The sequence below is a fragment of the Rhamphochromis sp. 'chilingali' genome (assembly GCF_963969265.1).
Source record: "Rhamphochromis sp. 'chilingali' genome assembly, chromosome: 5".
In the NCBI taxonomy this organism is placed as follows: domain Eukaryota; kingdom Metazoa; phylum Chordata; class Actinopteri; order Cichliformes; family Cichlidae; genus Rhamphochromis; species Rhamphochromis sp. 'chilingali'.
The window spans coordinates 12673118-12686009 of record NC_137932.1 but is presented as its reverse complement, the minus strand read 5'-3'; the positions used below and the strand labels follow the sequence as shown (position 1 = coordinate 12686009).

The 12892-nt window shown below is 39.7% G+C and overlaps 1 protein-coding gene across 2 annotated transcripts; it reads right to left on the bottom strand.

Annotated features, from left to right (window-relative positions):
* Window positions 1-5681: 5681 nt before the first annotated feature.
* Window positions 5682-12890, bottom strand: ppil6 (peptidylprolyl isomerase (cyclophilin)-like 6; the record flags this gene model as incomplete). 2 transcript variants are annotated; one of them, XM_080883843.1, is made up of 8 exons in its annotated part: window positions 12778-12890; window positions 12604-12699; window positions 8943-9131; window positions 7540-7602; window positions 7226-7373; window positions 6986-7045; window positions 5915-6050; window positions 5682-5814 (listed from the first exon to the last, which is right to left on the bottom strand). In XM_080883843.1, exons 1-8 carry the CDS (start codon window positions 12853-12855, stop codon window positions 5682-5684), a joined length of 903 nt encoding a protein of 300 aa, XP_080739969.1. In that variant the 5' UTR covers window positions 12856-12890. The 2 variants fall into 2 exon arrangements, with proteins under 2 accessions (XP_080739969.1, XP_080739970.1); XM_080883844.1 differs by having other exon boundaries at window positions 12829-12886.
* Window positions 12891-12892: the final 2 nt, after the last annotated feature.

Genomic DNA, 12892 nt, shown 5'->3' with positions numbered 1-12892 from the left:
TTCTAATCTTGTCCATCCTAGCCCCTCCCAATTAAAATTTTAACATATTTAACTCTGCCAATGAAGGAAAGCTTACATGTGAGTAATATTATATTGAGTTTGTTGACAGATTTAGGACAAGCCTGAACTTTTTATCCCGACAGGGTGTTGACCCTGTGGCTGTTTTGCTTTGTGGAGCTATTTTGTGGCTTGGTTTGGTTGCACTTGCCATGTCAGGGAGAAAGGGTCGCTGCAAATCAATGAATCGTTGTTCTGAGTCAAGCATTTCCATCCTGATGATGCGGGTCTCTACCAAGAATACAATGCCCATATTCATTGCGGATATGCTGACCAGATGTCAACAACCAAATGTGGGGTAAACATTGTCAGTGTGGTCAGACATTTTTATATATCTTACCTAAACACACATAAAGTATGCAGGGCAAAGGTTTGGCAATGGGAGGTCAAGGTCAAATTCAAATTCAAATTTTATTTGTCACGTACACAGTCATACACAGTACGATATGTAGTGAAATGCTTGGACAACTGCTCGTGACCTAAAGAAAACAAAAAAGGAAAGGCTATGAATAAGATAGGAAATAAATATGAAAAATTAAAAAGGGTAAATTTAACTAGGAAGGAATAAAATATAAATTAAGGTTAAAAATGAAATAACTGTACAACACAAATTAGAATGAAGGGTAAATTTAACTGGGAAGAATAAGATAAAATATATAAATTAAAGTTGAAAATAAAATAACTGTACAACAAAATACACAATACACAATATAGAACTATATAAGAATGTATGAAGAAATCTAAATATAAATAAATATATACACAATAACAGCAGCTGTACAAGTATTAACCGGAAATGAAGAATATAGTGACCAGTGTTGTGCAAAAACAAAGTCCAGAAAGTCCAGTGTGTGTGTAAGAACCATATGTGTGGGTCAGTACTGGTGGTGTGATTGAGAGACCGTATCGCCTGCGGGAAGAAGCTCCTCCTCAGTCTCTCTGTGTTGGTCTTCAGGGAGCGGAATCGCTTTCCTGACCTCAACAGAGAGAACAGTCTGTTGTTGGGATGGCTGAGGTCCTTCACGATCTTCCTGGCCTTGGTCCAGCACCGCCTGCTGTAGATTGAGTGCAGGTCAGGGAGCTCGGAGCGGATGGTGCGCTCAGCTGACCGCACAACCCTCTGTAGAGCTCGTCTGTCCTGCATGGTGCTGTTCCCGAACCAGGTTAAGATGTTTCCCGCCAGGATGCTCTCTATGGTGCACGAGTAAAAGTTCCTGAGCACCTTGGAGGGCAGTTGGAAGTCTCTCAAGCGTCTGAGGTGGTAGAGACGCTGTCGGGCCTTTTTCACCACGGTGTTGATGTGACAGGACCATGACAGGTCCTGCGTGATGTGAACTCCGAGGTATTTGAAGCTGTCCACTCTCTCCACTGGGCACTCGTTGATGACGGGGGTCTGGTAGTTCCTCTCCTGCTTAGTGCTGAAGTCCACTATCAGCTCCTTTGTCTTACTGACGTTTAGAAGGAGGTTGTTCCTCTGGCACCAGTTCTCCAGATTCCTAATCTCCTTCACGTAGGCCGTCTCGTTGTTATCAGAGATCAGGCCCACCACGACGGTGTCGTCAGCAAACTTGATGATGGTGGTGGAGCTGGTAGTGGCCACACAGTCATATGTGTACAGAGAGTACAGCAGGGGGCTCAGAACACACCCCTGGGGGGCTCCAGTGCTGAGAGTGGTGGAGGCTGAGACATGTCCGCCCATCCTTACTGCCTGTGGTCTGCCAGTTAGGAAGTTGGAGATCCACTGACACATAGATGAGCTGAGTCCCAGATGCTCCAGCTTGGTGGTGAGTGTGGAGGGAATTATGGTGTTAAATGCAGAGCTGTAGTCTATGAAGAGCATTTTAACATAATTCCCCCTTCTAGTGTCCAAGTGAGTGAGTGATGTGTGGAGGAGATGAGAGATGGCATCGTCTGTGGAACGATTTGGACGGTAAGCGAACTGTAGTGGGTCCAGTGTGTCTGGTAGTGAAGAAATGATGAAGTCTCTGACCAGGCGTTCAAAGCACTTCATCACTACTGAGGTGAGGGCTACAGGGCGCTAGTCATTGAGAGAAGCAGGGTGGGGTTTCTTCGGGACAGGAACAATGATGGACTCTTTGAAGCATGTGGGGATCACCGACTGAGATAAAGAGATGTTGAATATCTCAGTGAACACAGGAGCTAGCTGGTATGCGCAGTCTCTTAGGATACGACCTGGGATGCCGTCTGGTCCTGCTGCTTTCCTGGTGTTCACTCTCTTGAAGGCTCTCCTTACTTCATGCTCGGAGGTCAAGGTCAAGTTTATTTATATAGCACATTTCAAACAGCCGATGCTGCACAAAGTGCTTAACAATATAAAAATGGCATTAAAAAGCAACAATGTAATACAATAATAACTATATAAAACAATAATAGGACAATAAAAGAATTAAAACAATAACTAAAACTATTTAAAATACGACCAGAATGCTTGGGTCATGGTGTGTTAAAAGCCAGGGCATAAAAATGTGTCTTTAGTAGTGATTTAAATTGCTCAAGTGTTTGTGCAGATCTAATATTTAGGGGGAAACTATTCCAAAATCTGGGACCTGCCACAGAGAAGGCTCTATCACCATGAGATTTGAGGTAAGTCTGTGGGATGGACAGCATTAATTTTGAGCTAGACCTCATGGTTTTTCCTGTAGCATAAGCAAAGAGGAGCTCAGACAGGTAAGGAGGAGCTCGGGCATTAAGTGACTTAAAAACAAAAAGGAAAAGTTTAAATTGGATCCAGTAGGAGACAGGAAGCCAGTGTAAAGAAGCTAAAACTGGGGTTATATGCTCTCTCCGTTTGGTACCAGTTAGCAGGCGAGCAGCTGCATTTTGGACCATCTGAAGACGATGGATGGTGGCCTGGTCTAGACCATAATACAATGAATTGTAGTAATCCAATCTGCAAGTAAGGAAAAGGTGAATAACACGTTCAAAGACGTTAGCCGGGAGGTATGGCTTTACCTTGGCTAGCTGTCTTAACTGAAAGAAGCAGGACTGAACTACTGCACTCACCTGCTTATTCAATTTAAAAGGACCATCAATGTAGACACTGAGGTTTTTTACATGTGTTTTACAATAGGAGGAAAGGGGGCCCAGAGTGCTATCGATGTGATTAAAGTTGCCAAAAATGACAACTTCAGTTTTATTTTCATTTAGCTTTAAATAATTTAATGACAACCACTGTTTGACGTCATCAAGGCAGCGTAATAGGAGCTGAGGATGGTCTGACCCTGCTTTTAAAGGTAGATAAATCTGCAAATCATCAGCAAAACAGTGAAATGAGTCAAGATATACCATGTCATCAGTAGGGATGGGTATCGAAAACCGGTTCTTGTTGAGAACCGATTCCCACTGTTTCAATTCCTTGGAATTGTTTGCCATTTTTGCAAACGATTCCCTTATTGATTCCAGTCGCCCCGAATGACGTCACCACGTTGCGGAGCGTCATTTACCTGGCAGGAAACACGGCGCGTAAGCGGCTCAAACGCTCAAAAGTTTACGAGAACGGATGACAACAGGGCAACTTGCAATACTTGCAAAGTAGATACTTAATTTAAGGGAGGAAACACTACGAATATGCAAAAGCATTTGTTCACAAAACACGTGATGACCTTAAATGAATGTCATGTTTTTAATTCCACTCCGGACTCGTGAATCTCAACGCAGCAGCAGCGGTAACGTTTGCACGTCCTCTCCCGTTAATGCGGCAGGTAAATCATCAACTAACAGTGCATATTATGTTAGCGCGATCTGCCTTATTACAAAACCTGCCAGTCTGGCTCAGATGCTGGCAGTTCTCGCTGCAGTCTACCGGTAGCGTCTCCTTTCAGGCCAGGATAGACGAATGTCACCGAGCAGTGACTAAGTTTGTGGTAAAAGGCTTGACCCATTTGCCACAGCAGATGCCCCCAATTTTAGGTAAGTGAATGTGTTTAATTGTAGGCAGGGACATTACTGGATATTCTTGTGTAATTGCTACAGAATAATTTATGTTATGCTTTGTTATTGCTACAGAAGAATATTTATTTTATTATTTTACATTTACAATTTTTTTTCCTGGGGACCCGGTGACACCCCATTGAAGAGCCGTAGGCTGTGGATCTCTTAAGATCTCACTGTTGGGTTTGTAAGGCCATGTTACTCCTAAATTTCTATCTTGTTCAAAGAGAAGATATAAAACAAAGTTCTAAGCTAATCGACCTTAGTGTTCTCCTTTTTTAAAAAGAATCGATAAGAGAATAGATAAAGAATCGAATCGTTAAACAGAATCGAAAATGGAATCGGAATCGTGAAAATCTTATCAATACCCATCCCTAGTCATCAGTAGGTAATGCTGTATGAGGACCCCAAAAGCAAGCAATGATCAAAATAAAGAACCTCTGTTGGAGGTGCAAATGGAACAATCCAAAAAACAGATAAAAACAAAGTTCACTGGAACAGAGAAAAAAGCCTGGGAAGATATCAAGAAACAGCAGTAACAACACTAACCACAGTATGACAAAACAAACTGAGGGTATAAACACTCAAGAGGTTATGAGGGCAGAGTGGAGACACTTTTGGAATTACAGAGGAGTGACCTAAATCTAATAACGAGACATGGAGATGTAAACTAAAGGACACAACTAACAAAATAACACAGAAAGTAATGAAACAGGGATTCACTGAGGGAGACTAGACTATCCATGAGGAACAAAGGGGTAGTAGGGTAAAGTGAAAGCAGTACCATAACAGTAACTAGAACAAAAAGCTAAACTAAGTATCAAACTGAACATAGTTAAAGATCAAATTAACTTAAGACTCCAAAAAACAGAAAATGCTCGGTCAATGACCCAGGATCACTTCAATTTATGCCAAAAGTTAGGATTTACAAAAAGCATCTAATTAAAATTAATCAGAAAGAAATTAAATGAAATAAAGGAGGCCAATAGAATCTTAAAAAAATGTTGCCATGTTAAAAGCTCAATATAATACAAAAAGGATCTCCAAAGGTAAAAATGCAGTGCTCGTGGTATGAGGAAGAAAAGCCATCCTCTGTCAGTCCTTGTAGAAAGTGATGAAGAGGATGGCTATTGAGAAGAATAGATAAACTGTACTTCTCATACTTTAATTGTATGCCATTTTCCCAACTTCCTTTAAGCATAAGTAAAAGCTCATTTGTTTTTATGCCATTACGCGATAACCTGTGAATTGCCTTTTACAACCCCAATAACTGTTGAAACTGTCAGCTTATTACTGCTGCTCTCTCTGTCCAGTAGACGTATTTGGGTTTTTAGTGAAGATCCCTCTCACAGTAAAAGTTTCTGTACACATCAATAAAAAAGCAAATTTCACAGGTTTTACTTGTATAGAAGATGAACTAAGAAGACGAATAAATATTACAATAAAAGCCCCATAACAAGTTTATCAACTTTACATCTGTCAAACGTGCACATAGCGGATGGTGTCTAATTCATCAAAAAGAATGAAACAGCTTATTGACTTAAAAATGCAGTTTAAAAAAAAAATCTAAATGCAAATGTGAAGCTTTTATTTAACAAAAAAGGAAAAGAAAACATGCATACCACGTTTATTTTACTGATTCAAAAACTGAGGAAAAAATGCTTAAAAATGTATCAATGATTAAAGCTTATGAGCTCTGGTTTAAGCACTCCACAGGCTGTAATTCTACACTCATACTTGGGTCTTTCATTGCAAGTTGAAGCTTCTTCTAACCTCCTCAGGACATCGAGACCCTCAACGACTTGACTGCAAAAGAGAAGAAAAGAGATTTAACTTCCCTTTTGAAGCTACGTGAGAGCTGTGGGAATTAAAAAGATGTCTTTCAGCTAAAATCAGATACACCAACCCAAAGGCAACATAGGTCTTATCCATCCATGGCGTTGGCTGTAGGGTGATGTAGAACTGGGATCCATTGCTGTGGGCACCTTTATTAGCCATTCCCAGGATGCCGCGCTTAGTGTGTGAAATGACAAAATTCTCATCTAAAAGAGGGGCAGGCACGTGCAAGTTCAGGTGAACATTTATAGAGGAAGCACAAGTAAATCAATGATGGCTTCTTCTTTTTCTTCTTCTTTTTCTTTAAGGATCACTTCAGTGGATCACACGCTATCGCCTAAATATCTGACACCATTCATGTGGAAAGTTATTTGTAAATATAGTAGATGTTAAAGTGCAGCCATCCCTTTGAAATATAGAACTTTAGCTTTTTGTTTAATATCTTCTGTCGTCCATGAACCTCCTCCTCTTTTCCTCCTGCCTGGCAGCTCCATATTCAACATTCTTTGTCCAGTATATCCACTATCCCTTCTCTGCACAAGTCCAAACCATCTCAGCCTTGCCTCTCTAACTTTGTCTCCAAACTGTTCAACCTGAGCTCTCCCTCTAATATACTCATTTTTAATCATCTCCCTTCTGGTCACTCCTAGTGCAAATTTTAATATCTTCAACTCTGCCACCTCCTGCTCGGCCTCTTGTCTGTTAGTGGCATTGTCTCCAAACAATGCATCATAGCAGCTCTCACTACCATCTCCTACACATTCTCTTTCACTCTCGCTGCTCTCCTTCTGTCACAAACACCCCCGACATTCGTCTCCACCCACTCTACCCTGCCAGCACTGTCTTCTTCACCTCTCTTGTTGCTTTGAATGGTTAACCCCAGGCAATTAAACCTATTCACCTTCACTACCTCTGCTCCTTACATATCCATTTTCCACCCATTTCTCTCTCATTAACACACATGTTCTGTCTCGCTTCTACAGACTTTCATTCCTAGTTTGTGCAGTGCGTACCTCCACCTCTCCAGTCTCTCTTCCACTCACTCCCTACTCTCCCTACATATCACAATGTTGTCTATGGACATCATAGTCCAATAGTGTAGTTATATAGTATGTTCTAAACATAACGCTGTAGAGCATACCTTCAAACATTAGCCCGTAGATTGACTCGCCTCCATTTCCTTTCCTCTCTGGAGAAATATCTGCGAAATTTATAGGTACAGCCACAACTGTACTGCTGACTTTAATGAATCCATTAAAACTATCTAAACAATTTATCAACATATTTATGAGAGTGTTTAATATATCACAGATCGTGAAATTTTCTGTATCTATATTTAAGTATGATGTCACATTATATTGATGTTTTTATACATGTGTACCTCCACCCTGCACCCATCCATTGGGCACAATCCGATGAAACAGAGAGCCTTTATAGCAGAGTGGGAAGCCACTCTGTGACAGTCCTTGCTCTCCTGTGCACAGACCCTCAAAGTTCTTGGATGTCTTTGGACAAATATCTGAGAAGAGCTGAGCAGAGCAGAGGAAACATGATATCTGATCACATCTGTAATGATCAAATATTTTCTTATCCGGGAGTTCAATGTTTAGACTGACTGTTTTAAAAGATCATTTGAAAAGTAGCAGGATGCAAATGAGTTTGGATCCTATGCCTTATGTGTCAAAGTTGGCTCACCTCAAACATTAACCTCCCCGCAGCTTCTCCCGCAATCTCAACATCCATGAAGACAAACTGATGCTACAGTGAAAGAGCATAGGCATGTTGAATATTTTATATAGTGAGAGGTGGACTCAAATGCACAATGCAAAATATCTGGAAAGGCATGGAGTTACACCAGACATGAGCAGTACTGCCAGAGATAAAGCGTGTAATCCAAGCAGGTTAAAGTAGCTGACTAAACTCAAGAGACCCAAGGAAAGAAACAGTGAAAAAGAAAGACATAAGCTTAGAACACTGAAAGAAGAATACGAGACTATTTATACACCTCGAGCACTTTCCCCCCCCAAACATGATGTTGTCATCAAATACATTTTTCAACAATAAAGTTTTAATATTGAGTGTGTGCTCCCTTTGGTTATTTTGATTAGGTATAAAATGTGCTGCATCCCAACATTTTTCGAAAGAATCTTACATGAATTGGTTTTCAAATCATATTCACGACTTTAAACAGTCATCAGAAAGATACACTTAATAAGCCACTTTTTTTTTTACTAATGAAATAACAACTAAATATACGGTGCTGATTTGCTCTTTGATTCCAAATACAGAATGTAAATAAACTGTCTATATCAGGGCTGTCAAACACAAGGCCTGGGGGCCAGAAATGGCCTGGCAAAGACTCCAATCTGGCACACTGGAGAGCTTAGGAAACATGAAGGAGGGTGTAAATTCTGTATTTTTGTATTTTTTACAGCTTTTCCTACTGATAAATACCTCTCCCATGAACATAGAACACGAAATGAAATAAATGACACTAAAATTCAGCTTTTCAACTATGTACAAGAGAAATTTCTGTTTTTAGCAGAAAAAAATTTATTTTACAGAATTTTTACAGAGGTTCTGTAAAATAATAAAAATATTTTAATATTTTAATGTTTAATAGAATATTTAAATATGGTAAAATGAATTTGAATTTGAGGGCGGCACGGTGGTTAGCACTGTTGCCGCACAGCAAGAAGGTCCTGGGTTCAATTCCAACATCAAGCCGGGGTCTTTCTGTGTGGAGTTTGCATGTTCTCCCCATGTCTGCGTGGGTTCCCTCCGGGTACTCCGGCTTCCTCCCACTGTCCAAAGACATGCAGTTTGTGGGGATAGGTTAATTGGATAATCCAAATTGCCACTAGGTGTGAATGTGAGTGTGAATGGTTGTCTGTCCTTGTGTGTTAGCCCTGTGACAGACTGGCGACCTGTCCAGGGTGTACCCCGCCTCTCGCCCTATGACAGCTGGGATTGGCTCCCGCGACCCTGAAAAGGATAAGCGGTAGCGAATGGATGGATGGAAAATGAATTTGACTTCTCTGGTCAACATATTTTTTACCTATAATGGATATTTAAGTGACAGTGTTTGCGTGACTTGCCCCAGTTTTCTGGAGGTGTTCGATGTAGTACTCCTCAGCAAGAGTCGTGTAGAAAGCTTGCGGCTGGGTGAAAGTGAAACCCCACTGATTCTTGGCCCAGCTGGCGAGATCCTTTTCATCACCGAGGAGACGGCCGTTCAGAAAGCACATCAGGCTACTGGAGTACTGCCACACTTCACCACGCAGCTCCTTGAATCACAAGTTTGGAACAACAATGAACGTGCTGTGATTCAGCGTTCCAGAATAGCTGTAATGTCATAAATCACAGCAGTATTTTACTGTGTAGGTTTAGAGCATCAAGAACCCCCAGAAACCTGCTGTCGTCCACACGTTCACCTCCACTATTTATAACACCATCACTCATTTCAGATGATGCCATCAAACAACAACTAAAATTCTATATTTCAAAGGAAAGGCTGCATTTTAACTTCCGCTACATTTACAAATAACTTTTCCACATTAATTAATTATGTCAGTGTCACATTTGTCCATACAATATATTTCTATCTGACAGCAGTCGGGTTGAGTTAACCCCTTACTAAATATTATCATCCTTCTTCAGACTGTAAGAGGCTTAGCACCTGGTACTATGCCTATACTGAGCTCAAATTAGAAAATAGTGATGATGCTTCAAGTATTTGGATGTCTGGTCGAGATGTCCGACAGCAGATATGGAGACCTGTAAAAACACAGTTTTCCAGGCAGGATTAGACTGATATTTTATATGCAGCTTCACATTTATAAGACACAAATATCCTTAAAAGCAGTCTAAAATAGGTCATGTGTTTTTCCTCAGGTATGACCCCAAGTAACATATTCAAATGACCTTTTTTAGAAAGAGCGGATTTCTGTTAATATTATATATAATATTGTGATAGTGCTCTCTCTCTCTCTGTCTCTCTCTCGTATTTTCCTGATAACAACAATAATACTGAAATAATGTTTCATGGTCCTGGGTATTTCATTTGTTTTGAGTTTTGGGATGTTTTGAGTTTTCTGCGAGCTCATGTTTTTTTGATTTTGTAATTTGATGTCCTTTGTCCTTTCAGTGCTTGCTCCCCTGTGTTTCCAGTCTGTGTTCCTCATTCAGTCACATAATCTTTAGTTATCATCTTTTGTGATCCAATTCTGTCTCCCCAGTTTGTCGTGTCTCCATGTTTCTTTATTGCTGCGTCATGTCTTAATCCTGATTTCATCCATTCATCCATCCATTCCCTTCTGCTTATTCTTTTCAGGGTCACTGGAGCCTAATCCAGCTGTCATAGGGCGAGAGGCAGGGTACACCCTGGACAGGTCGCCAGTCTGTCACAGGGTTAATCTTGACTTGTGTATGTTATTTACTCTTTTATTTTTGATAGTAGATAACGTTTATGTGTCAAACTTTGTCTACCAGAGAGTGAAACCTGACATGATGTATTGCAGCCAAGGTATTTACACTTGATGTAAATGAGGACCTAGTGCAACTATAGTAATGTCTTTTGGCTTTCATATGAATGGCTTAAGATTACGAATGTTTAAGGTTCTGCATATGTTAGCAAGGTGTGTTATTGCATTGTAGGCTTCATGATTATCCAAAATTAATTTTCACTTCAGGTCAGTTGGGATAAGTGATTAATAGAGGGAATTTTAGAAGAGAAACTATTCCACCATATAATCCTCTAATATGTTTATATGGAACAGCTGACTTGTACAACGTGCAAAAGAACACAAAACATTATTTAACATAAGATCACAAGTTTCTCCATAACCTCGGACCTCCATCTCTCTCTGACCTTCTGCACATTGCCACTCATTCACACTTGGAGTTACTCCTCGCCCGACCACTCTGGGCATTAGAGCTTTCCGCCAAGTGGCCCCTTGTCCTTGGAGCTCTCTCCCGCACCACATTCACAACATTGAGTCGTTCCCTATCTCTAAAGCCAGCCTTAAAACACATCTTTTGAAGCTTAGCTATTCTGTTTCATTTTAATTTTAAGATAAGATAAGCTAGAACTTTATTAATCCCTCGGGTGGGTTCCTCTGGGAAATTCGATTTCCAAAAAGCACAGCACCGACAGAAGTTACAGAATATTATTTTTATATATATATATATATATATATATATATATATATATATATATATATATATATATATATATATATATATATACAGAGACAGATATAAATAAAATATACGAAGGGGATAAATAGAATAAATAGGAATAAAAATAAAATAAAAATACAAGTGAATTGCACATTTTATTATGCTTTGAGTTTTAATTCTATGATTTCTTTCTAACTGCTTTATTTTATCCATACTGTGATTTTCGTATTTAATTGCTTGTAAAGTGTCTTTAAGTATTTCTAAAGCTCTCCATAAATACAATGCGTTGTTGTTATTATTATTGAATCCTCAGTATGAGGACTGAGTGAAAAGTTCAAGGACAAAGAACTTTGACATTGCGCTCACAGCTTTGCGTTAATGCAAAGCACTGATTACGCACTTGTTTGGATAACATCTCTCCTTCCTAAAAAATAAACCCTACTTATAACAACAATCAAAACCACAACATGCCCAAGTGTTGTATGTTGTGCAATTTTTCCATATATTGTGTGCTGCAGATTTTGTGAATCACATTTACATGACTTGTTTAAATATTCTCCTCCAGAAAGTGAAATTTCTACACATACATATACAATAAAGGCCAGCCGCAAAAATATTCCTGTTTACAACTTTCAGTCACAAAGTGGACTTTGTGCCACTTGAGTAGCTCCAGCAGCTTTGTAACATCAGAAGCCAGCTCTGCATGGTGCAGACATGAGTAAATCTTGCTTTAATTTTCCTTTTTCTCAAAGCACTGCTCTTCTCTTATCAGTTCTCCTACCCCACCTTTTCTTGACCTTGATGATGTTAGGAAAAAGAGATAGGAAGGGCTTTTGGAATGCACCCTGATCATCATTGCTCCCCGTGTCTAATTTCTCAGCTGTTTCCACTTCCCCGATTGTTCTCTGTGTTTTTGTGTATGTATTGCTTCAGTCTTCCCTTGTCCTTGTTCTGATGTCTGTTGCCCTCCATCATGTGTTCCCTGTCAAATTCTGTTTGGCTTTTGTTTTCAATCCACCATTAAATACCTTATGTTAAATCCTGCCTGCTGTGTATGATAATAATTTCAGGTTATTATCTCAAACTTTTGAGTTATCTATGAGTAAGATGAAATTAAGAGAAACTAATCAACAATTTTGATGCACAGATGGAAAAAAATAGTTGAATCTATTAAAAATGTCCAAGAATTTGATCTTTGAGCTCATTCTTCTTTCAGCTGCTCCTTTTAGGATTTTGCCACAGCACCTCATCTGCTTGCATTTCAGATCACATACATAGAACTTGGCGACAGTGGGAAAGAAAAGCACCATTGTAACAGGAAGAAACCTCTGGCAGGATCAGGCTTAAGGAGCCAAGAAATGTTTGGTTGCTCAAGACAAATATAACCTCAAAGATTATGCATCTAGAACGCCTAGTGTTACTTTCTTTTTAATTTTTTAAAATTAATTTCAGTGTTTGGTTTAGCATCTTATTATCATTATCATTATTATTATTATCAGGGAAAGTATTTATCAAGGGGCAGGTTTAAGTTTTAGTTTTTACCAGTTTTTACAAAGCAAAAAACATTTTGTTACATACCTTCTTCTTGTCGCAGAGATACCCGTGCCACTCAAATTCAAAAAGTGGCCTAATTTCTGGATCCAGAAACGCCGTAGGAAACTGCAGTTTTAGTCCCTGTTGAGCAGAGTGGACAAATACGGGTGAAAGGTCAAAAGGTTAGGTGAAATTAAACCAGAGAAAGCGTTAGTTTACCTCGGCGATGCTTTTAGCAACGTGGAAACTGCAGTCTTTAAACACACCCACAATTTCAATGAGTATTTTTGAGTCCATGGTTGAAAAGAGAGCGACAGTAAACGGTGCCTCGTAT